Source organism: Cervus canadensis, chromosome 13 (genome assembly GCF_019320065.1).
Source record: "Cervus canadensis isolate Bull #8, Minnesota chromosome 13, ASM1932006v1, whole genome shotgun sequence".
NCBI lineage: Eukaryota > Metazoa > Chordata > Mammalia > Artiodactyla > Cervidae > Cervus > Cervus canadensis.
In genome coordinates this window covers 5,385,200-5,411,251 of record NC_057398.1, presented here as the reverse complement: position 1 = coordinate 5,411,251, position 26,052 = coordinate 5,385,200, and the positions used below count along the sequence as shown (strand labels likewise).

General features: G+C 50.8%; 1 protein-coding gene across 1 annotated transcript in view; it reads left to right on the top strand.

Annotated features, from left to right (window-relative positions):
- PLXNA2 (plexin A2) overlaps positions 1–26,052 on the top strand; it is a 228,887-nt gene that overhangs the window by 149,561 nt on the left and 53,274 nt on the right. Inside the window, exons 8-12 of the mRNA XM_043485126.1 lie at positions 385–481; positions 3,598–3,712; positions 13,690–13,890; positions 15,664–15,760; positions 20,171–20,361. Of these exons, the coding sequence (XP_043341061.1) occupies positions 385–481; positions 3,598–3,712; positions 13,690–13,890; positions 15,664–15,760; positions 20,171–20,361 (701 nt within the window). The remainder of the gene's footprint in view (positions 1–384; positions 482–3,597; positions 3,713–13,689; positions 13,891–15,663; positions 15,761–20,170; positions 20,362–26,052) is intronic.

Here is a 26,052-nt window from a genome sequence, read left to right as displayed (position 1 = left end):
TTTTAGTAGGTTCTCTCCATAGAACTGTGGACTTTTAGAGGCTTTGACCTGATATATATATATATTTTTTTGTTTTATTTTTATATTGGTGACCTGATATTTCTAACAGTCTTTCAGTAACTGAACATATTCAACCTAGGCAGAGGACTCTGTAGGATCTGATCCATCACCTCCTCCCTAAGAGGGGGGCATGCGGTGTCTGGGTCTCAGTGATGGGCTGGTCATCAGAAGGATGATAGGGACTCTCTTGGAAGAGGACTCAGGAAAGCTCCATCTGCCATCACTGCCCCATGGGAGCCCCAGAGTGGCTGAATGATTTAGCCCCAGCCTCTCCACTGGGCTCCCAGCTTGTAACACTCTCCTTTTTTTCCCCTTTTTTTCCAGACTGGTTTGGGCTAGAGCTGCAGCTGAGATCCAAGGAGACAGGGAAGATATTCGTCAGCACTGAGTTCAAGTTCTACAACTGCAGCGCCCACCAACTGTAAGCACGCCCCTAGCGGCACTCGTAATCCTTCAGGGTCAGAGCGGGAAGGCCACCTAGACCCGCACCCTCCCTTAGAGATGAGGTCCGAGGAGACTGGTGAGCAAGTGGGTCATGGGCAGGCCAGGCCAGAAGCCGCCTGCCTTGCCCTGGGTCTGGATATGTGTGGGGGGTTTTCCTAAGTTCCCATAGGACAAGAATTGTCTTACATTCACCACCCAGTCTCCTGATCAGACGTGGCACTTTGTCTAGAACAGCGTAAAGTGCCCCATAAATATTTCAGTTATATTCCGTTTATTCAGTTATACCAAACTGAACAGCATTACACTCTCCACAGCCTCTGATCACATGTAGTCTCCCTTGCAACTCACCCTACCCCCAACTCTCAAGCTAAGAGTTAAAAAGGGTTTGAAGTAGAAACAGAAGTCACGGCCCAGGGGCCCGAAGAAAAGTCCTCCCTTTTATGCCAGTGGGTGGTGGCTTTGAACGTGGAGATTGACAGCCGGCGGAACTTAGCCACATCATCCATGGGCACATGAAGAAGGACTCAGAGATGGCAGCCTCAGAGGAAGGGGCCGGGCTGGGGACCAAATAAAGGACCCGGGCTGGGGCAGGGCGAGGAGGCTTTCAACTCTACCGGGGTCCACACTGAGCCTTCAGCTTTTCAAGGAGGAAGGGAAAACCAGACCCAACCATCGGTCCCAGAGGGGCTTAGGTGCCGCCCATCTGACCTCACCAGCCACGTCCAGCAGCTGAATGCTGTGGGTACTTAGAGCTGTGCCGGAAGCTGGGTGCATTTCATAAGTAAAAATCAGGGCCAGGAGTGGAGGAGAGGGACCCACACTTAGTTTCTGCCCGTCTTCTCTTGAAGTGAAACTGAGACTCTTTCCATGTCATCTGGAAACTCATGCACTGTTTGATTTAGAAAAAGAGCGACCTGGGTCTCTGTAATAGGGCCACGTAAGGGCCACATAACCCTGGTCATAGGCAAAAGCAGAGATCAACCAAGAGCTCCAGGCCAGAGGGAGAAGTACCTGGGAATGTTCTGTGGACCCATCCTTCCTGTTGCCCAGGACAGGATCCGCCTGAGGACTCCAGTGGCGTCAAGTCTGAGGGTCCAGGCTGTGGCCATGATGGGCCCAGCTATCCGTGTGGGGAAAGGGCCTGTTAGCAGCTAAGCCCTAAAGGAACCTTTAAGCTGTTAAAATAGACAAATGAGCTTTGTTCGTCTCCCCTTTTCTGATCTGGATTTTCATGATGGGAATCATCTGCTGGAGTTCTCAGGTCTCCAGAGTAGCTAAGGAAGGAGACGTCGCTTGGACCCATTTGGGACAAATCAATAGATGTGCCGAGAAGACAGAATAAGTGATAAAAAGTGGCCTGGGAGGAGCCAAGGCAAGGTAGTATGTGGCAGAAGCTGAACCGGATAAAATCGCCCCCTAAGCCCTGCGTTCCAATCCCAGCTAACCCTGTTTTGGGAACTGCGAGCTTCTTGGAGTGGGAACTCCCCGACCTCCCTCTCACGTTCCGGTGCAGTGGTGATGGAACGAGTTGCTTGTGAGAACATCCTCATCTCCACGGCAACCCGGTGTGATGTCACCACTTTCAACCGTGGATTACCGTGGCAGTGGAGATGCTGTCACAGGCAGCAAGTTCTAGCAGAAAGAAAAGCAAGTATCTTTGACATTTTATTGCCAAGCACTGTCTTATCTATCCTTCCAGTTATAAGTCACAGGATTGAGTTCAAACCTCTCCTTTTACTGCGGTAAACTAAGGCCCAGAGGGAATAAGTGCTCCACTGGAGGTCATCAAATTAGCAAGTCGACAACAAGCCTGTTCTCGAAGAATCCTAATCTCATCATCCTTGATCCATTTTTGTGATTTACTTGCTGAATCGTAAGCTGTGAGGAAGACCCAATCCATCTGGCCTAAGTTCGAGAACGAAATGACTTTGGGCATATCTAGAAGGGGATAAAAATATTTGGCACGGGGAAACACGCCCAGTCCCCTGTGGTTTATAAGCCAATGGCCCCTGGATCAAACCCCATCTGCCCGAAAGCCGTTAGAGCCCCCCAGCAGGTGGCGCCAGTTTGCAGACCTGGCCGTGTGCCTGCCGGGCTGGTCTAGTGGAGACAAGACTGGACTAGGCAAAGAGCAAGCAGAACAACTCCACCGGCCGAACCTATTTCCCTGATGGTGGTCTGACCGCACACAGGGCACCTAGACGATACACACAGAATGCAGGGGAAACCGGAGGGAAAGAGGCGCCCTACCTGGCGAGAAAGGCAGGAGCCACACACAGCCTGTCGCTACCACGTCTGGCTACTTGGAGAGGGTGGCAGAGTTATCAGTTGATGCCATTCACTCTGCTCAAACTCCAAAACACAGGTGATAGGACCCAACTGTGAACACTCAAATATGATTTAAGAGCTTGAAATAACAGATAAGTTAAGCCCCTAAAAATGACACATTTAGCATTGTATTTTTCAAAACCATGTCCTATACGTTATCTCGTTTGACACAAAATAACCCCATGGAATGGACAGAAAAGTTTTAGTACAGACAGACGAAGAAAATCTGATTCAGAAGGTGAAGTGACTTACTCGGGGCAGCCCTAATGGCAGGGGCAGAGGCAAAACGGGAACCAGGTCGGCCCAGTTCCTATCCCTGCCCTCCTTGGGCTCTTCCCTCTTATAAGTGGTGCTAGGCTGGCAAATGTTTAGCTATCAGAAATCAGGGGGAAAAGCTTACTAGGTGGCATTTTCCAATTTCTATGGCATAAATACTCCCTCTGTGGCTCATTTCAAGCCGCTATCATGTCAATGACCCGCTTGCAACGTTCCTGAAAATATGAATAATTGGCTGCCAGGAGCTGACACAGACCAGCTCTAGCACTCCACTGCTTTCGGAAACATCATTCCCACTCTGGACGCAATTTTCTGGTCCCCTGAGCATCTTAGAGGGAGAAGCCACAATTTTCAGGGCTGGGGATGCCCCCCAGTCCACCCCCTGAGAATGAGACTCGGATGTCAGACTTCCATGGTGGCGCGTGGGCCCCGGCACCCTCGCTCCCCGTGGGTTCGCCCTTTTGCCTCTTGCCGTCTGTGTCTCTGCAGGTGCCTGTCCTGTGTCAACAGCGCCTTCCGCTGCCACTGGTGCAAATACCGAAACCTCTGCACTCATGACCCCACCACCTGTTCCTTCCAGGAGGGCCGGATCAACATTTCAGAGGTGAGCGGGGCTCATCCAGGCACAGAACATCCCCAGTGAATCTCAGCAGACCTCCCTTTTCAGATGGTCAGTCTGACAGCTTGGCCATCTCCTGGCCCTGGTCCATGTTGGGCTTCTTCCAGAGAGGTTACAAAGCCCTGGTATTATAAAGCCAAAAAAAAAAAAAAGAAATGGCAGCAAATACTCCCGAGAAGGAGAAGTGTGCTGTATTTGCTAGACTCCTAGAATTGTATTCATTCAGAAGTTCGAGGGGAGCCGAGGGCTCAGACTGAAAGCTCAGAGGAAACATATCCAACCAAACAGACTCCACGGTCTAGAAGAGTGTAGAGAATGGCATTTGTTCTGAGTTTTAAGCCCTCTACTTGGCTGCAGACATAGTCTAGTTCAATAGAACATTCACTCTCAACCACTCTTTCATGCCAGCCTCTCTTCCTAGGCTAAAATTCAATGATTCTTTGACTCTTTTGTATGACTGAGTAGGTGGCCTTATAGAAGAGAGAGGCAGTCCACTGGTGAAAAGAACCCAGGCTTGCTAAAGTCATATTTTATGATACTGTCGATGTGCCATCCCTAAGACCAGTTCCACCTTTGTTATCAACACAGGGAGATATTAAATTTCTTATCTTTCCAATAAATAATCCCACCCAGTGATGTTTCCTTGAGGTTCACTTTCTTAAAAGCTCACGGTAGGCCTTAGGACAATGAAGCCTGCTGGGTCAAAGTCCTTTTCTCATATCTAATGTTTTTCATGCCCCAGGGTGGCCAGTAGTTGGGTTTGAACAACTGCAGAGACCTTACATATTCCCACAAACACACATGTGCATGAATATACATCCCCATCTCATTCTGCCTTTTAGGAAATCCGTAAATGTAAGTAAGTGACTGTGTAGCATGTACAAATATGCTGTGACATTTATCTGTCTCCCTCTTACACTAGACTACAACCTCTTTAAAGACAGGAGTTACGTCTTATCATTAAATCCTCAGGGCCTTTTTCAGTGAAAGTCTGTAGCATGCATGCCTGAAATATGCTTTCATATTTGCTTCCTCTATGCGAGGAACCAGTGACCACTTTAAACAAACATCATTAATAGGAAGTGTTCCTTGGAGCTCCTTGTCTAAGATGTCAAGAAAGAGTCTCTTGTCTCTCCTAATCGAGGTAGAACTACCAGTTGCTTCCAAGAAAGCGCACCTTGGTCAACATGTCATCGTGTTGTACACTTAATTTTTTTTAATTGGAGGATAATTGCTTTACAATGTTGTGTTGGCTTCTGCTGTAGAAGGATATGAATCAGCCGTTAAAGGTCCCTGTATCCCCTCCCCTGGAGCCTCCTTCCCACTCCACCCCCATCCCACCCGCCTAGGTATCACAGAGCACCAGGCTGAGTTCCCTGTGTTTTACGGCAGCTTCCCGCTAGCTACCCATTTCACGAATGGTGGCGTAAGTATTTCAGTGCTACTCTCTCGATCTGTCCCGCCCTCTCCTCCTCTCGACATGTCCACAAGTCCGTGCTCTCTGTCTGCGTCTCTATTCCTGCCCTGTGATAGGCTCATCAGTATTAAATACCTTACAATTTTATTTGTCAATTGTTTAGCCGATAAGTCAGGTCTGACTGTTTTGCAACCCCATGTACTGTAACTCGCCAGGCTCCTCTGTCCATGGGATTTTCCAGAAAAGAATACTGGAACGGGTTGCCATTTCCTTCTCCAAGGGATCTTCTGACCCAGGGGTCAAAGCCAGGGGTCTCCTGTATTGGCAGGCAGGTTCTTTACCACTGAGCCACCTGGGAAGCCCAGTTATACCTCAATAAAGCTATTTTTTTTTAACTTTTAATTTAAGAAGAAAGTAAGCCTTGAAAGGTTTCCCAAACACATGCGCACGCACGCACACACACACACACACATACACACGGCCTTGAATTCTTCTTAGCTTCTGAAACAATATGTCATATTCAGCTAGAAAAAAAATGAAATCTGCCTGTCTTGAAAGAGAGACACACAGATGGTGCCCACAGGCGGTATTTAAGGCAGACCCAACCACAGGTGCCTCCGCGGGATGGAGCCAGTTCTCTGGGGCCCTGAGCACCTTCCAGGGAAGGCCTTTCCTCCAGCCAGTCTCGATGCTTTGAAGTAGCTGACCAGAAAGCGCCATGCTGGTCTTAGTGGGCATCGGAAATTAATCCCAGTACCGGGGTCCTGCAGAAGGCTGAGACCACTTTCAGGCCCATCTTCTCACCCATAGGAAAGGACTCACAAGCCGAGGGAGTTTGGGAGTGGGGGGGAGCCCAGCCTGGGCTTCCGCAGGACAACGGCCAGGGGAGGCCAGACGCCAGGAGCAGGGTGACGCTGAGGCCAAGGCTGGGCAGTGAAGGGCCTCAGAAACTGACCTTCACACTTCTAACCTCCTAACTTAGGTCAGTAAGTAAGTGTTAGTCGCTCAGTCATGCCCGACTCTTTGCGACCCTGTGGACTGCAGCCCGCCAGGCTCCTCTGTCCATGAGATTTTCGAGGCAAGGATACTGGAGTGGGTTACCATTTCCTTCTCCAGGGGATCTTCCCCACCCAGGAATGGAACCCGGGTCTCCTGCACTGCAGGCAGATTCTTTACTGACTGAGCTACAAGGGAAGCCCTTAACCTCCTTACTTGGTTGATGAAATAAGTGGAGGAGGCCCACAGAATGCCGAGAGAGAGGGAAGATGATGTGGACATCCGGATGAGAAGCCGCTTCATTTTCTCCTGGCAGCTGGGCTTCTTCAGGCCCAGAGAAACCCAAAGCCGAGCCTGATGGGACCTGCAAGCCAGGAGCGCGCGCCAGGGGCTGGGAGACCCAGCAAGACAGGAACTCTGCCCCGTGTGGGGCCAGGGGCTGCGGCCCAGAGGGCGAGCTGGATCCTGCCGCCTCCCTCACGCGCTCTAGAAGTCCCTGGACTCGGCCACGGGTAACTCAAGAATTCCAGAGAGCCGGGCCTGGCAGAGGCGGCTGCCGTCCCAAGTCAGGATTAAATTAAAACCAAAAGAGCCCTGGGGAGAAAGCCAGAGGCTTCCCGGCTCGCTCCATGTTCATTTCCTCTCCTTAATGTCTGCTCCTGGAAGTGAGAGAAACATCTCCTCCTCCTCACCCTGCTGACAGGCCCCAGGCCCCACCCCTGGGATGTGCTTTCTTGGAGGGGCAGCCCTGGGCCCCCCAGGCTCCTGACTTAGCTCAGGACGGGAAGTGGGAGGCAGGACCCCAGGAGATGGCAGAGCCGCAGCCCCTCACACATCACTTCCCAGCTGACAGCCCCCAGACCCTGCTGCTTGCTGTCCGAAGTTTGCTTTCAGGGGAAGCCCCGATCCGGAAAATGGGGGGAACCACAGAGGTGCGCGTGTTCAGCTTGAGTGAGGTTCCTTCATTCGGTCGGGAGTCCTTCCTGGCGTCCTCATGTTCTTCTGGGGACTGGAGATCCCTAAGCTGTCCCTTTGGGGTTTCTAGAATATCTTTTATGCTTCCAGTAAGCCCCCTCCCCCCGGCCCCACTGCAATTTGAACCAAAATTTTACATCTATCTACTTCTTAGAAACAATACATAACTGATTAGCTCCATTGATTTGTATAGCAAGGCTAAGACATCACACATTTGCATTTCTCTCGCCTGTGACAGGAGGGTGGGGGAGGGGGGCCAACCGCCTCAGCATCACTCGGGAACTTGTTAGAAATTCAAATTCTTGGGCCCCATCCCAGAGTAAGCCGAAGATTGAGAACCACTGACATATGGCATCTCAATTGATTCTCACAACAGACCTGCAGTTTCACATAATTCATATTTGACAGATGTAGTAACCAAGATGCTAAAATTTTAGTTTTTTTTTTCTTTTTTGCCTAAGGCTACAGAGAACTCAAGCATCCAAACAGGCAGAGTATAGGACGCTCTCTCCAGAAAATCAGGACCCGTTCGCTTGTCTGTTTTCATGGTCTCAGCTACACTTGCAGGCCTGACCTCAAGCAGACTCTGTGCTGTTGGTCATGAGGGTTCGGGGTGTGGAGTGCGTATGTGTGGTCCTCAGTCGCTCAGTCATGTCCAGCTCTTTGAGACCCCATGAACTGTAGCCCGCCAGGCTCCTCCGTCCATGGGATTCTCCAGGCAAGGATACGGGAGTGGGTTGCCATGCCCTCCTCCATGGGATCTTCTGGACCCAGTGATCGAAGCTGCGTCTCTTATATTTCCTGCATTGGCAGGTGGGTTCTTTACCACTAGTGCCATCTGGGGAACCCCAGGTGTAGAGGGACCCACACAAATCCATTCGCACAGATGGAAACCGCCCATGGAAGACAGGTCAGTAGTACCACGTCCAGATGCAAAGGTGGCCAGTATGTGAGGTACATCTGCCTACTTCTTTCCAAAGGGCTGATGACCAATCCCGGGCTTAGTCCTGAAAACCAGGAACCGCTGAGCTAAGTGAAAGTGCAAGTGTTAGTCGCTCAGTCGTGTCCGACTCTTTGCAACCCCATGGACTGTAGCCCTCCAGGCTTCTCCATCCATGGGATTTTCCAGGCAAGAATACTGGGGTGGATTGCCATTTCCTTCTCTCAGGGATATTCCCGACTCTAGGATCGAACCTGGGTCTCCCGCATTGAGGGCAGACTCTTTACCGTCTGAGGAACCAGGGAGGTCCTAGAGTGAATGCAATTCAAAATAAACATGTTAATAGTTAGCATTTGTTGAGAGTCTATTATATATGCAACATTATACATATATCTTTTTAATCTCAGTTGTAACTATTCTATGAAGTAAATTCTGTCCTAGATGAATAAACTGATAAATTTAAACAGTTTTCTATGATCCTCACATAAATGCAGAAATGCAGTGTTCCCAAGTTGGCACTGAATAAGTTGAAGTCCTCTGATCCTGCGTTCACGTGAGAAATATACGGTGATAATATTAACATGGTTAATCCAGTTTATTACCACTGACAACAGACCTTCACGTCCCTCTTGCCTGCAACCTAGAGTTATCAAGTATTACTGGCCCCATTTTATAGATGCCTGTGTGGTAAGTCTCTTCAGTCGTGTCTGACTCTTTGCGACCCCATGGACTGTAGCCCACCAGGCTCCTCTGTCCATGGGATTCTCCAGGCAAGAATACTGGAGTGGGTTGCCATGCTGTCCTCCAGGGGATCTTCCCAATCCAGGGGCGGAAATCACATCTCTAGTGACTCCTACATTGACAGGCGGGCTCCTTACCCACTAGCGCCACGTGGGACGCCCGCTTTGTAGATGAGGAGCTTGAATTTCAACTGAGCCATCTCTTAAGTGCTTTTAAGTTCATAAGCCAGACCTTTCCCCCACTCAGAGTGCAGCCGGTCTCGGATGGGGTCCCAGAAATCTGGGCCCCCCTGGGCCAGATTAAGCGGTGACATGGTGTTTGCAAGCGGGTGTGCGCCAGAGTATGTATGGCTTTCAACTTGAAAAGCTCATCTCCCACCATGGCTAAACCAGGCCTAGTGAGATGTAGATACATAAATATCTCCTTTACGCCCTGTCCCGGGGGAAAGATAGAACCACATAAATCCGATTAGCTTACCCGGATGCGGGCTGCTCTCTCTCTTTGAAGTCCAGTGGGTGAAGATAATGTCATTTGCACGTGGGAGCAGTCGTTTCCGGGGCTGAAGGAAGGGTCCCCCGCGCTGAGAGCCGGTGAAGCACAGGTGGACCATGCGGCCCGGAGGTTCGTCCATCGGGCTGCAGGGCCAGGTCCTGCCCCCCCCAGTCACGTCCCCTCCTCCTCACCCACCCCTGCCCTGCGATGTCCCCAAGCAGGACATCTGCTCATCTCTGTAGAAGCTCAGCTTGCTGCTAAGGAGCGGGATCCTGCTGCCCATTTACCTAGAGGCAGAGGGAAGAGTAGAATGGCCTCCAGAGGTGACTCAGGAGACTGGGGGTCTGCAGGAGCAGTGTCTTCCGCAGTGTTTACAGCAGTCCTCACACTCTGCATGAAGGGGGTAGCGTGTGTGTGCGTGTGTGTGTGTGTGTGTGTGTACTCCCAGGAGCAAACAGGTTGGAAATGGCCTTTTATAGTTGATGAAACCTATCACCTTCCACAGGCTTCCCTGGTAGCTCAGCTGGTGAAGAATCCCCCTGCAATGCAGGAGACCCCGATTCAATTCCTGAGTCAGAAAGATTCCCCTGGAGAAGGGATAGGCTGCCCACTGCAGTATTCTTGGGCTTCCCTGGTGGCTCAGACGGTAAAGAATCTGCCTGCCGTGCGGGAGACCCCGGTTTGATTCCTGGGTCAGGAAGATTCCCTGGAGGAGAGCATGGCAGCTCACTCCTGTATTTTTGCCTGGAGAATCCCCGCGGGCAGAGGAGCCTGGAAGGCTACAGTCCACTGGGTCACACAGAGTCGGACACGACTGAGCGACTAAGCCAGCACAGCACAGCGTCACCTTTCACAAACCCCAGAGGAACTGACGTTCCAACAGCTTGATGATGTTCTATCTCCCGCACCTTCAACCCTCACCACTGCCTTTTCCACCCAAGACCCACTGCTACCTCCAGACAGTCAGCAGAACCATCTCATAACCCAAGGAGTCTGTGTATCCCCTCTCCTAGGAGAAGAGAGTACACCTGGGTACCAGCCACATCTTTCCTTTGCCCTAGAGAATGCAAGGAAGGATGTGATTCTGTCTGGCCCGAGAGAAATAGCCAAAAAAACAAGCAAAGCCTGAGATTCTTTTCTCCAGGGTCAGTCTCAGAACCCTCTTTAGGCATTTGGAAACCCCTAACCATCACACTTTAGCTTAGTCCCAGAGAGTCTGCAACAGCAGACCATGGGAATTTTTTTTTTAATAAAATTTTAGAATCTCTTTAAAAAATACATAAAAGTACTCATAAAGTCTACTTATGATTCTTCAACTTTCAGGCTGAATCAGACAACCCAGCCCGAAAGATGAGGGTGTATGTGGGTATGTAGGTGTGTATTTATGCATGTACACATGCATACATGTATTTTTGTCATGATTAATAAGATTCTACAAACTTGTTCAATACCCTAAGACATCATACTCCCAAAAGTACGTCTTAAAGACTCAGCTCGTGAAATTTGAATTTGTTCTCTGAGCTCGTTAGAGGTGAAAAACAACAGGTCATCCTTTACAATATATCAACTAGTTCTGATTCTGAAAATCTGTTCTCTCCCTCTCTCTCTTACAGGTACACACACACACACACACACACACGCAAACATCCCTTGCTGTACCTCAGTCTTATTTCCAGTCTAAATTAAAATTCTGATTTATTAGACTCAATGAGGATTTTTAGCTACTAACAGGAAATAGTATCTCCTTTTCTATGGGATGTCTGGGTTTTCCTAAAGTCGTGTTCACTTTTTTTTTTTCTTGGCTATAAATATATGAAAGACTCTGTCGAGCGTGCCCTCGGGGAATGAAAGTAAAAGTACAGCAAAGAGCACGTTTATGGGTTGGCAGCTTGAGTGACCTGCTTCTAAACAGGGCCCCATCTGTTCTGGGGCTGCCTCGTGATGCTGTCTCCTGTGGAGACCTGCCCCGTGCCCTCACAGGCAGGCACCAAGGGATGGCTCCATGACCCCACAGGTTCTGCCAGACCCTCCTAGGCAGGCTTCTGTGGCAAACTTCTCCTGGACCCAGCTTTTCGTAAATCCTCAGGATTCCTCCGTAGAAACGGACATACCAATTTAGCAATCCTGTGACTCCAGAAAGTGACCAAATCAATCCCAGCTTTGGGAATCAAACTCCCACCCAAGTCTCTAGATGTCCGGAAGACAGGGATTTACCCTCATCTCGGAAGAATCTGGGACATTGGAGCCGAAAGGAGAGTTTGAGATAGTTTTGTCTGTTGCTTTACTTCCTTGATTTCCACTTACCTTCCCACAAGCCATGAGCAGCTGTCCACTACATGTCAGGAATGTCAGGAATGGGGATAAAGCGAGTAAGATGCAGCCTAGTCCTCAAGGCTCACAGGCCCGTGAGGAGGATAAGTCAGCAGGAAACCGCAATTGTGAGGGCTCAGTGCAGTCAGCCGGGGACCCGGGGGTCAGGAAGGATCTGGGACCTGCCAGCACAGGGACGGGGTCCGGGTCGGGGGCAGCTTTACAAAGAAGGAGCCGCAGAGCTGAGTTTGAAGGCCAATTACCAGGTAATCAACTAAAGAGGGCTGAGTCGGGGGCCAGGAGGAAGATGAGGGGTGGAGGGGGAGTGTTTCCAGTAGAGAGAAAAGCATCTTCAAAGGACCAGAGGTTGATGAGTGAGGGCGATGACTCCTCAGGTCTAATCTTAAATTCCTCTGTGGTATGGCTGGACCTCGATGCACAGGAATCTCAGAGTAATAGGGACGCAGGGGCCAGACGGTGAAGAACGTCTTTCTGAGGCCCACTGCTTAAACCCACATTGAGCCAGAAGCCCCTGCCTCTGCCCCCCTCCCCCACCTTGCCACCCCAGGCCGTCCATTGTTCAACATTCCTGTGGTACCAAGGACTTCTTTCCTGGGATGCCTCAGGCATTGGAGAAGTACCATTTAGTGTTCCAGACTGTCCCACACCTTGATGCTTTTGAAAAGTGGTGTTGGAGAAGACTCTTGAGAGTCCCTTGGACTGCAAGGAGATCCAACCAGTCCATCCTAAAGGAAATCAGTCCTGATTCCTTTGGAATCCTTGGAAGGACTGATGCTGAAGCTGAAATTCCAATACTTTGACCACTTGATGCAAAGAACTGACTCACTAGAAAAGACCCTGATGCTGGGAAAGATTGAAGGCGGGAGGAGAAGGAGACGACAGAGGATGAGATGGTTGGATGGCATCATGGACTGGATGGACATGAGTTTGAGTAAGCTCTGGGAGTTGGTGATGGACAGGGAGGCCTGGCGTGCTGCAGTCCATGGGGCCGCAAAGAATATGACACACCTGAGCGACTGAACTAAACGGTCCCACCCCTTGAGGAAGTTCACCATCCCGCCCTGACCCCCACCTAAATACCAGTAGCGCCCTCTGCAGGAGAACAACAGAACAGCCCTACACCGTCCATCCCTAAAGAGCTACCACCACCACCATGGATCACAAGGGGACCAGGAAATAGGCGCCTCCTTCAAGACTTGGCCCAGCTGATCCTTGGTGACAGGACACGGTTGCACATGAAAGAGGCTGCGTGTCCTCACTGCCCCAGGCCACTGGGCAATGTCCTCCCGGAGAGGGAGAGAGTGGGCAGGGTGTGGAGCTGTGGGGAGGTGGCCATCTGACCTCTGGCAGAGAAACAGCTTCTGGGAGAAGAGCTGCGGGACATCACTCTCCTCCTTGCGTCCTGCCTCTCTCATGGTCCTTCCCCGCAGTCTGGGCCCACCAAGAGTTTCTTTTGTTTCTGTTTTGTTTTCCAAAGCCACATGGTCTTCACGCCAGGCCTGGTAATGAACTGAGCAAGCGTTTAGAGTATTGCTAGTTGGGGCGGGAGGGGGCGCGGTGGGTGTAGTGGGGGCTTTATCCACCTCCTGGAAAGACTGCTCAGCCAGAGCTGGGAGCTGAGGCTGCCGATAACAGATGGCCTTGGGCACGGACGGTGCAAGCGGGTGGGGAGCTGGAGCCCAGTGGGGAGTTGCAACCAGCGGTGGGGGCGTCCAGGCTGGGGACAGGCACGTGTGGAGCCTCGTTTATCCTGTGTCTCAGGAGATAAAATTTCCGCAACCTGCCACATCAAGGCTTGAAAATTTAATTCCTCAATGGTAACATGTGCACCAGATTCAGGATGACTTGTGGGCTGGGGATGATGATCTCAAAGCCCCGGAGCTAAGAGATAGGTCTTACGTCCCCTGCCAACTCCACGTGCCCCTTAAACGAGGAGCGTCCTCAGGGGCAGCCCGCCTGGTTGCAGGGGGTCTGGCTGGGCATCGAGGGCCTGTCCCCCAACCCGGGCTTGGGGAGTAGGGAGGTGTGAGCCAGGACAGACCAGACGGAGGCCTTCTGCTTGCTCCCCAGGACTGCCCCCAGCTGGTCCCCACCGAGGAGATCCTGATACCAGTCGGGGAAGTGAAGCCAATCACCCTCAAGGCCCGAAACCTGCCCCAGCCTCAGTCCGGCCAGCGGGGCTATGAATGCGTCCTCAACATCCAGGGGGCAGTCCACCGGGTCCCCGCCCTGCGCTTCAACAGCTCCAGCGTCCAGTGCCAGAACAGTTCGGTAAGAGGACCGGGGCCCAGGCCAGCCAGAGCCAGCTTTTGTCTTGCACCTGAGCCAGGGCCTCAGCCTGGCCTCCCCCCAGCTTCTAGAACCTTCCGAGTCCACAAGCGACCCACGTCCGCAGAGACAGAGGAGTGTATACAGACACCCAGGTTTCCTCAGCAGAGCAGGGCAGGTGATGGAGGGAGTGGAGGGCTGCAAGGACCCCCGTGGCTTAAGTTGAGGGCTTTGCGCCCTCTCCGAGTTGAAAGAGTACCTCTAAGCCTTTGGTGAAACTTTTTTAGCACCAGTCAATGTGACCCCAGAGCCTGCCCCGGTTCGGGGAGTGGATGCAGGGAGGGTACCACACGGGAGGAAAGCTGCAGAAGGGACCAGGGGAGGTAGGAAGGCCATGGCGGGGGGCTGCGGGGTGGGGAGGAGGAGGACACAGTGAACCTCAAGAGCAGCAAGGGTTAAACCGATCCCGAATGCCAGACGGAGAGCCCCACAAGGTGTTTCATTATCCTGCTGGCCCAGAGAAGATCTTTTCATCTGCCAGCTCCCTGTCTCTGCCTGTGGGGGTTCAGCTAGGAGATGGCGGTGGGAGGAATGTGACAAAGTTGCTGAGGGAAGGTAATTCGCCTGCGAGCGATAAAGAGAATCTTGGGCCTCTTATCAGGGAGCTGTCGGGTTCGCAGGTCACCGGCGCTTGATAGAATTTGTAATCGGTGGAAGACCGCCCAACACCGGAGGAAGGTGGGAGATGAGAAAGCCGTGGAGCACAACAAAGGGAGGAAGGCGGCGGGAAGCCGGGGAGAGGGGCGGGCTGACGGTGACAGGCCCTGGGAGCCGTGTGGCCAGGCCGGGCAGCCCCCCCAGCGGGGAGTCCCGGGGGGTCTCCACTGAGGCTCGGGAGCTGGACCACCAGAGGGGCGGTTCTGATGTGTCTGAGGTCTTGAGGGCCCCGGGCGGGATCGGCTTGGGAGGAAGTCCACTCCTGGCTGCAGCTTGGCAGTCTTCAGGGGTTGGGCTGCTCAGAGGTGTGCCCACAAAGCTCTGGGCACGGTCCCTAGTGGACTGGTGACCGAAGTAAAGCTCACACGCGGAAAGAAAGGGCCTTGCAGGGCCCGGCCGATCAACTGCCGAGGCACTGCCGTTCATTATGCACGTGCTATGTCAGGGCTTTGCGGGGCGTCCAGAGCGGTGTCTGGACTTCCTAAGAGACTTCCATGGGTAAAAATGCAGTGCAGATCCCAGGAAGTGCCGGGTTCAAGACCAAACACCAGGGGACGGGGAGCATGGGGTGGGCTGGGAGGGAGGGCAGAGAAGACCCCTGGGGGGAGGTGCGTTTGAGCCAGGCTAAAAGAGGTAAGATGCTGAAGGTTGGAGGCTGTCGGGAGAGGGGAGGCATTGCTTGTGAGATGTGAACTGAACAGATGCAGCGAGGGGCTTAGGAGAGCTTGCTCGGAGACAGGGGCTCCAGAGGTTTCTGGAGGAAAGCTGTGGAAGCGAAGGTTGGAGAACTAAGCCTGGATTGGATCATAGGAGGTATTGAATGCCAGCAAAGGGGTCTGAGCGGGATCCTGTTGGCATCCATGACTGGGAGTCGGAGGAAGGCACCGTAGGGATGATGTGAACCGTGCCTGGAGCTCCTGTCTCTCCATCTGCCTCTCTCTCGGTCCAAAGGGAACCAGAGTCCCTGGTTTGTTTCCTGGCACCCTGAGATGCTGGCAGCACCCTGACTCCCTGGGATAGAATTCCTCGTGACATGTGCCCCTGCCCCTCTCCCCACAGTACCAGTACGACGGCATGGACATCAGCAACCTGGCCGTGGACTTCGCTGTGGTGTGGAATGGCAATTTCATCATTGACAACCCTCAGGACCTGAAAGGTAGGCAGCTACTTCCGGGTCGAGTTTTGATCTTTCCCTGACCCTGAGAAAGACCAGGGCTGGAGGGATCAGAGCCGGCCAGCCGCAGTTCCATGAATAATACACTCCCCCTGTCCGTGGAGCTCTTCAGAGGCACCTAAAGCAACATTTGGCGCCATCAAAGGAGTCCTGTTGGGAACCCTGTTTTATTGCAACCAGAGCATCCGCTGGGTGGCTGCCGGCTCATCGCCTGTTCCTTTGGCTCCAGGAGACTTTGAAGTGTCTGTGGAACCTGCCCAGGAGAACAGCAGGCAGGAACGTCCTGCCGGTTTCTCTGGAAATGGAGATATTATTCCCAATGAGGACCTGGTTCCCCTGTCTTTGGCCTCAGTCTCTGTACAAAGAAGGCTTGTCAATCGGCTCCCGGGTCCTGAGGCAGGTGGGAGGGCCCAGCTGGCTGACTCCAGGGCACGGCTGTTGCAGGAAACCTCAGGAAGGAGCTGGGCTGATGCAGGAGGGGGCGTTCCATGAAAGGGCCTCATTCTGGTCCTGCAAACCCATGGGGAGGTCCTCCTGGGTGCCCAGTCGGCTGCCCTCCGTGCAGCATTCCTCCCAGCTCTCCAGAGTAACGGAAGTGACTCCAGTTTGATGAGCACTCTGGCTAGGCACTCACTGAGTGATTTATTTAGGATTTTTTTTCCTAATTGTCATAGGGCTGAGAAGGATGCCCTAGCATTATCGTCATTTGACAGATAAGGGAACTAAGACCCAAAGAAGCTGAGAGAGGGACCAAGACTGCTGGCTTTGGCAACACGGACACTAAAATTGGAAGAAGGCAGAGACCAGCCTGACCCGTGCACAAGATGATGCAAGCTTATAAAGTGCTCCATGTTTAAGACAAAGACTGTGTAGGATAACTTATATGTGGAATCTGGGTCGGGGGGAAATGCCCCAACTCATCAGAAACAGAGTGGAAAAGTGGTTGGACAGTTGGAGAACTAGGGAGAAGTTGGTAAAAGGGTACAAACGTCCAGCCCTAAGATGAATAAGAATCTAATTATGGCATGGTGACTCTAGTTGATATCACTGTGTTATGGAACTGAAGTTTGCTAAGAGAGTAGAACTTAAATGTTCTTAACTTTTGTGTGTCTCTGAGAGTAGAACTTTAATGTTCTTAACATCTGTGTGTTCTTAACATCTATTAATTAACTACATGGGAGGAATCTTTTCCCTCTGTAGTGTATCAAATTATCACTTTAAATATTGTACAATTTTTTTTTTTTGTCAGTTACACCTCAATGAAGTTGAAAAAAGAAAGAAGTGGACCAAGGGTCAAATAATAAGAGTTAGGATTTAAACCCAGACAGTCTCATTTTGGAGCTCACGTCCTTCCTCCTATGGCTCAGGCCACTGTGAGATGTGAAACTTCCTCCCCCAGAACCCTGTCCCCTGACCCTGAGCCATGAGCCCCATGTCACGTTTCAGTTAGCTAGGGTTTTCACAAGCCTGTCCTTCAGGCTGAGGTCAACCCAGGGGCACAGAGAGGGACCAAGTCCCTGGGAGGACCTGCAAGTGCTTCAGCATCTCTTCCAGATGCTTCTGTCCCTGTGCCGGATGCTGCCATCAAAGTCAGAGCTCAGGCTGGGAGATTCTTCTTCTATTTCTCCTCATACCCAGGCCCAATTTTCTCAGTGCCAGGAGATAGACATTTCGCCTGCTGAGAATCTGGGCTTAGTTCCCAGAGGTTGCCTTTGCACCTGGAGTTTTAGAGGAAAAAAATGGCCACATCCAAGCTGTTGCATCAGAACCCTCCCTTGTGGCACCCAACAACTTTTAAGCAGCTCCTTGAATGCAGGGGCCATGGTGTCTTCACGCTCACCTCCCACCCAGGGCCTCGCTGTCCCTGGAGGCTAATGCACTGTGTTGGGTAGAGAAAGTCATGGTGCTTAAGGACTAGGGTTCCATAATCCAGCAAACTAGGGTTCGAATTCTGCCTCTTTCACTGATAGCTAGGTGAACTGACACCAATTACTGCTTCTGTCTACGTCCCAAGTTCACTCTCTGGGCAGTGGGGGGCCATCATGAGCATCAAATGAGAAATTATATGTGGACCATTCGTGCATGTTGATAAATGCAGTGTGGACCTGTTCATTTTGATTCCCATTTCCTGCCCTTTACCGTAAGAAACCATAGGATCAGGATGTTTCAATGTAGTCTCTGCTGCTGGGATTGAGGAATGCTTGGCAAGGCAGAGGAACAGGATGAGAATAAAGTGGAAGAATAAACCCATGGAAGAATAAAAAAATGCCCCTCCCCTGGGCCCTGTCCCTGGCCTCCAGATGCACACCACCCAGGCCTGCGAGCTCTTGTGTGCTTGGCCAGAAGAACTGAGAAAGGGCTTTCCCAGTATCCCACTTCTAGAGAATTCCTCCTGGGACTCTGAATTCAAAACACCAGCAGACAACCAAGCCTCAGGCTCACAAAACAGTTCTGCCAGCTTGCCTGTCTAGGGCTTCTGAGTCAGTGAGAGACAAAACCAAAAGCATCTGCAGACTCCAAAAGTAGCCAGTTTGTCCTCTTTCGGGATGTTCTCTCCATCCACAAGACTGCGTCGACCCTCTTTCCTTATGGGCTAGCTCTGTCTCCACGCCGCCAGGCACGTGGCCTTTCTTGAAAGCCCAGTTGACACCTCTCCCAGACCCACCAGGTCCCCTGTGTGCCCCCCTCCTTTCAGGACCTGCGTGCTAGCAGAACGGTGAGTGTCCCAGCTTAGGACACTAACCTTTAAACTCTGAGAGTCCTTACTTCTCTCTTTGAGCTTCATTTTTGCCTGAAATGGGGAAATCAGTCCTTACCTCTTTCAGCGAGGTCCATGTGTGCCAGAAACAGAGGCAGCAGCATAAGAATGTAGCTTGAGTTGAAAGAAAAGATAATAAACATGTATAGAACATAGGCTATGTTGCAGACACTGTGTTAATCACTGAATATACCACATCTCATTCAAACCTCACGAAAAACAATGATTACTGTGTAGATCACAACAAACTGTGGAAAATTCTTAAAGAGAAGAGAATTCCAGACCACCTCACCTGCCTCCTGAGAAATCTGTATGCAGGTCAAGAAGCAACAGTTAGAACTGGACATGGAACAGCAAACTGGTTCCAAATCAGGAAAGGAGTACATCAAGGCTGTATATTGTCACCCTGCTTATTTAATGTATATGCAGAGTACATCATGAGAAATGCTGGGTTGCATGAAGCACAAGCTGGAATCAAGATTCCCAGGAGAAATATCCATAACCTTAGATATTCAGATGACACCACACTTACGGCAGAAAGCAAAGAAGAACTAAAGAGCCTCTTGATGAAAATGAAAGAGGAGAGTGAAAAAGTTGGCTTAAAACTCAACATTCAGAAAACTAAGATTGTGGCATCTGGTCCCATCACTTCTTGGCAAATAGATGGGGAAACAGTGGAAACAGTGACAGACTTTATTTTGGGGGGCTCCAAAATCACTGCAGATGGTGACTGCAGCCTTGAAATTAAAAGACGCCTGCTCCTTGGAAGAAAAGTTATGACCAACCTAAACAGCACATTAAAAAGCAGAGACATTACTTTGCCAACAAAGGTCTGTGTAGTCAAGGCTATTGTTTTTCCAGTAGTCATGTATGGATGTGAGACTATAGTTGGACTATAAAGAAAGCTGAGTGCCGAAGAATTGATGCTTTTGAACTGTGGTATTGGAGAAGACTCCTGAGAGCCCCTTGGACTGCAAGGAGATCTAACTAGTCCTTCCTAAAGGAGATCAGTCCTGAATATTCATTGGAAGGACTGATGCTGAAGCTGAAGCTCCAATACTTTGGTCACCTGATGCGAAAAACTGACTCCTTGGAAAAGACCCTGATGCTGGGAAAGATTGAAGGTGGGAGGAGACGGGGACGACAGAGGATGAGATGGTTGGATGGCATCACAGACTCAACAGACATGAGTCTGAGTAAACTCCAGGAGTTGGTGATGGACAGGGAGGCCTGGCGTGCTGCCGTCCATGGGGTCGCAAAGAGTCAGACATGACTGAGCAACTGAACTGAACTGATTGACTGATCCCCGAGTTACAGATTAGATACTGAATGCTCAAAGAAGTTAAATTCTTTGTCACGTCGCTAGAAAGTGCTGAAGCCACAAGGAAAGCCCTGATCCAATTTAATCTAGAGCCAGAATTCTTAAATAACAATATTTTCTGTCGTGCCTTTAAACGACTGCTAAGAGCCTCAATTTATTATTAATTCCCCATCAGTTATTCTTTGCAAGGATAATAACAGTCACTGGTGATATCCCTGGACGGGGCGGTCTCTGTCACACTCGCGAGAACAGGGTAAGCGGCGGGGAGTCCCCTGCAGCTCGCGGTGTGACCGCCCCGTCCGTCTCCCTGCAGTCCACCTCTACAAGTGTGCAGCCCAGCGGGAGAGCTGCGGCCTCTGCCTCAAGGCCGACCGGAAGTTCGAGTGCGGCTGGTGCAGCGGCGAGCGCAGGTGCACCCTCCAGCAGCACTGCAGCGGCCCCTCCAGCCCCTGGCTCGACTGGTCCAGCCACAACGTCAAGTGCTCCAACCCCCAGATCACCGAGGTAAGCCCCCCAGTTTCCCCGAGCGGGGCGGGATGGCCCCGGGCACTGAGCCTTTATGGAAGAATGCTTGATGTTGATGCGAGGGCAGGTAACGCCTCTCAGGGGTGTCCCGGTGGCCTGTGTCCGGGCATAAGCGACAAGCGTGTGGAAGTGTGTGCTCGTGCACCTGCACAACCACGCGTGTGCCTCGGTGTGCGTGTGTGCACCAAGGAGGCGGAGCCAGCCCAGCCTCCCTGCCAGGCCAGCTTTGCCAGCGGGGGACGAGAAATTGGCTGGATGGCGGGTGAACGTTTCAGAAAAAACAGGCTCAGCTTTTCTCAGCAGAAATGTGATGTCAGGGGCTGCAATTAGCTCAGAGTTGCAAAGTTGAAAACAGAAGGAGAAAGCAAAGGCAGGCACTGCATTAGCCACCGCGCCATTTCCCCGGGTTTCCTTTCTGTCCCAATTTGTGTGTGCATTTTAATGGAAAGAAATAGGTAATTAATTATCCTGAGGGGGGAAAAATGATGTTTCCTGAATAGTCAGTTGCAAAAGAAGATGAATAGATGATGTGAATGAACACGCAGCTGCTTGGGGTTTGAATGGCCGGGGAGAGGAATAGTTGTATTTAACTTTGGTTGCTTTATGAGCTCATCACTCTTTACTGCTCCCACTTCACCGACTGTTGCTGGCACTTTGAAACTAATTACACATTCCTTATGATGACTAGGCATATCGGCCAGGGCAGGTACCACTGTGATTGCAAGTCTAAGAAAGCAAGAGCGGGGAGTTCTCTGCTGGTCCAGTGGGTTACATTCAGGCTTTCACTGCCATGGACCGGGTTCTAGCCCTAGTCGGGGAACTAAGGTTGCACAAGCCATGAAGTTTGGCAAAAAAAAAAAAAATTTTTTAAAGAAAAGAAAAAAGAAAGCAGGAGCGGCTACTCCTTTTCTGCCTCTCCCCCGAGCAGCTGCCTTGTCCCTTTTCCTGCCTCATTTTCCCTGCTGGCCAAAGCAAGCCAAGTCTGGCTCTCACCTGTGTCAGAGTATTGGGAAACTAATGGAGCATCCCTGTGACCATTTTGCAGCTTCAGATCAGTTAAAATAAAAAAGAAGAAGAAAAAAGAAGAAGCCTCAAGATCAAATGAGTGTTGTTAACCTACCATGAGGTATTCAAAGAGGGAGCAAATATTTGTTTGGTGTGCTTGGCACTGTCTTATTTAGCCCTCATAAACTCCATGAGAAGCCAAAATTCTCACCTCCATTTTACAGAGGAAGAAAACGAGGCTCTGAGTGATGGAATTGTCCAAGTTCACAATGGCAGAGCTTATATCTCAGCTCAGATATATTTAATTGTAAGAACATTTTTAAAGTGTCTAGGATTTGCCCAAGTAATATTAAACAAGAAGTGGGCTTCGACTGAGAGTCTAGGTCCGGGCAGCCGAAGAGTGTGGTTAGCAAGATGAGCAAAGATGCACAGGTAGAAAGCATCAATTAACCAAATGCTGATAGAACCTGGAGAAAGAGAGCACCTCAAAGCCTTGCTGAGAGCTAAATTAATTGAATGTGGCCGGAAGGACCAGCGGAAGGCACGCTGTAAAGATCATGACTTTAAATGATATGATTTGCTTCTTGCTTTTGCACTAGAGGTAATTTAAGGAAAAAGACTAGAACATGTTACTGTGGACGACTTGGTGGCTGAAGGCACACCAAAATGCAGAGCCCTGGTGCCTGACAGTGAAGAGAATCCTCCTTGCTCAGCGCGCCAGCCTTTAAGATCGAATGAGATTGTGTTGTTTGGGGGTTTTATTTCTGGAAGTAGAACCTGCCGTAAATTAGAAATCGATCTCCCAAAATAAAATCCTGTTTTGTATGATGGTAAAGTAAAAAAGAAGTGGGCTTCCCCATCCCTGACATCCAGCCTTCCTAGCGGGGGGACAGACCAGGTGCCATGCATCCACAGGGCTGTGAATCCCAGGGACAGTGAGGAGCTGGAGGAGCCCGTGTCCCTCTGCCCAGGTTCTCACCCGTCCCTGTAGGAAGGTGCTGTGAGGGTGTGGACACCGCCCCTCAAACACCGGGCTTCCCATTCTTCTCTTGGCCGTGCCCGCTGGCGGTGCCTGCTGCCTCTCTCCCCTGTCCTCATCTCACTGGCGAAGTGCTCACAGGGACTGCCGGGGGCATCCCGGCCTCCAACCCCAGGCGGCTAGCTTGGAGCGGCTCAGGGCTCCGTGCCTGCTCCCTGATTCTAGTGATTTCCCGCAGCGGCCGCCCTGAGAACTTGCTCCGTTCTGTAATTCTTGCTGCGGCTGTGGTTCGTCTCTCTGCTTCTGCACCTGCGGTCCAGGGGCGTTTGAATCAGGCAGGAGGGACCCGTTTCCATCAGCCCCTCTCACCCTTGCCAACCTTGACTGCCGCCCCAGCCCCTCCCAAAGGCGGGCTTCTCCCGAGAAACCTCTGCCCCCACGCCCCTGCTCACTGACCCGGACTGACAGGCGGCTATGTTCCCGAGGACACCCAGGCTACACGATGCTAATTAACCCCCCGAGGTAATTAGGCGGTAATTGATTTTCCCAGTGAACGCAGCAGCAGGAGGTGGAGGCCCCGAGCAGTGGGGTCTCTCCCGTTGGTGGTTTCCAAGTAGAGGCTGTGGACAAAGAAAGAGCATCAGGGGAGAGAGACAAACCCACAGGGTGTCTCCAGCCACTGCAGGGCCGGCAGGCGCTCCAGACAGGACACGTGGGAGGGAGGAGCCCAAGCGGGAATGTTCTACCCGAGTTCAGCCTGCACTTCCTGCCCCCAACCAAGCCTCTTCTCCTCACAAAAGCCATTTTTCACTTTTTAAACTTTGCATGGTCGAGATAATTTCAGACTGATAAAAAGGTGCAAAAATAGTACAAAGAACTTTCGTATACCCTTCACCCAGATTCTCCAAAATTAGCATCTTATATAACCACAGTACAATGATCAGAATCAGGAAATTAATAGTGAGGGAGTAACGCCGTCCAATATACATGGTCTTCTTCACATTTCCCAGTCATCCCACTGATGTCCTTTTTCTGGTCCAGGCTCCAATCCAGATCACATGTGGCATTCATCATCACAATGCCTCAGTGCCCGAATCCTCAATCTTTGTCTTTTATGACCTTTGTCTTTCAGGACCATTATTTCATAGAATGTCTTTCAATCGGGATTTGTCTGATGTTTTCTCATGATTAAATTCAAGTGACATATATATTTTAGCAAGGAACACTAAAACAACTGTAGGATACAGGTCAAAAGGGCACAGGAGCCAACTTGATTTAGCCCCAGTGGCCAAATCTGGGGCAATGTGAGCAAGAAAATAAATAATCATCCTAATGTACTTGATGCAAGAAAATAATATAAGAATGTGTGTGGTCCTTGTTGATATAAACAAACAATGTAGGAGAGAGGAAGCTCCTCTTTATACTAGAATTGCAAATCCTAAAAATAGAAGGACTTAGGGAAACAGAAATATCACCACTTAGCAAAGTTCACAGTAATCATTGTTTCAGGCAGGAATGTCCAATGAAGGCTAAAATTAGCAAATGAAAGAAGGATGAGAAATGGGATACTGACAGAGCCTCAAGCTCTCTCCCCACACGACATGTGTTCATTACAAGAAAAATGGTACAGAGCGCTTTTGTACACGTGAAGAAGCCAGGTAGACGATGGTTAAGGGGTTAAGGTACCTTAACCAAGTGATCAAAGTTGGCATCACCAGTCGTCCGAAGAATCAGCCTCGGGCGCCTCTCTGTAGGCTGAGCTGAGAGGACCACCACCTCGCTTCCGTGGCATTTGTAACCAAGAACGTGTGATTTGTTAAAAGTAACTTTTTAGAAGAGTCAACTCATTTCCTTTACCTCGGCTTTCTTGGCCAATTCCTTGACGTTGGCATAGATCTTTGTTTTTTTTTTAAACAATCAGAATTCTATGAGCTCTGTGCCCTTTTCTACATACCTCCCTCTTGTCTCTGACCCTCCCTCATCTTCAAAAATGTATAGCCCCCCAGGACGTGCCCACGTGTAAACAGGAGCCTTCCTGAGGGGGAAGAGAAGATTCTCTGACAGCCCGCGGTGGTTCCTGGGAGCAGCAGAACGTCCACTGCTGGAAACCAGTGGGGACTGGAAGGGGGCTGCCTTGCCTGCGGGGGCAGGGCAATCAGTGAGCTGACCTCAGAGGAATTCTGCTTTAGGAAAAGGAGCGAGCTGAAGCTTAGTTGGATGAACAGCTGTGTTCGTCCTTAACCCCTCCTAACCCAGCTGTCTCCATGGCAACCAAGCCCTCCCCTAGAGACCCGTCTCTTGTGGCAGCTCCATGTAGGACACGTCTTCCAGCCAATTGAATTTCCCAGTTTGCCTCGACTTCAGGTTAGGACCCCCTCCGGACTCACCGTCTGCTCGCTCTCAGCCAGCCCTTGGTGTGATGATGACGCTGTCCCCGCGGGAGGCATCCCAGGCTGTTCCCGCTCCAGCTGTCATCCCGGGCGTCTGCACGCGTGTCACCTGTTCAGGTCCCAGAACAGGAGATGACGTGCGGAGGTTTGGAAAGCCTGTGAGAGGCCGGGCAGCCACGCTTCTGTTCTTCCCCAGCGTGTGCCTCGGGCCTGCCAGGACATCAAAGAGGAGGATGTTAGGAGCCATCCCCTAGAGAGAAAGGAAAGCCCAGAGAGACTGAGTGGGCACCATCCGGCAGAAAGGGCCAAGCAGTGGATGAGGTTCTTGGAGAGAGAACTTTAGGAAGGCATCGGCGCGCCCGTGAGAGAGCCCTCCACTCCAAGTGAGTGTACTGGTCTGCTAGGGCTGCAAGTATCAAACTCCACTGGGGACCTTAAGAAAAAAACAGAAATTTGCTTTCCCAGTTCTGGAGGCCGACGTCTGACATCCAGCTTTCAGTGGGTTGGTTTGTGCTGAGGGCTGTCAGGAGGATGTGTTCTGAGCCTTTCTCTTGGTCTCTGGTGGTTTGAGGCGGTATTTGGCGTCCCTTGGCTTGTGGAAGCAGCTCCCTAACCTCAGCCTTCATGTCACCAAGGTGTTCGCCCTGTGTGCATGTCTGTCTCCAATTTTTTTTTTGTATAAATATTGTACTTTAATGAACTCCTTAAATAGAAATGTCACGACGAAAATATATAATTGGAAGAGATGGGGTGTCCCGTGTATACTCCCTACCCATAGAAAACTATAAGGGAAGAAGTAGAAATTGGAATTAAAGAAGCAGCAAGAGGAGGTGAGAAAGAGGTCTGTAGGCCATCTCATTGGCAATGATAAACAGTATACCTGATTATCACAATTTACCAGTGCGATATCCAAAATTTCCATCCCACAGGCATGGAATTGCCCTGAAAAAAGAAATCTTCTGGATTATTTTTGTCTCTTAATTCTTCAAATGACAAGAACTATTTAAACCAAACAAGGCAGGATAAAAGTTGGATAAGGTTAGCACCACTCATCTGCAGTAGAAACTCAGGTCAGTGATCTTGTTTATGAAAGCTGAGGCAGCAAGACCAGATAAGAAAAACCGAAGTGAAGTCGCTCAGTCGTGTCTGACTCTTTGCGACCCCATGGACTGTAGCCTAACAGGATCCTCCGTCCATGGGATTCTCCAGGCAAGAGTACTGGAGTGGGTTGCCATTTCCTTCTCCATGTCTCCAATTTTTAAAATAAGAATCCCAGTCATGTTTGATTCGGGCCCA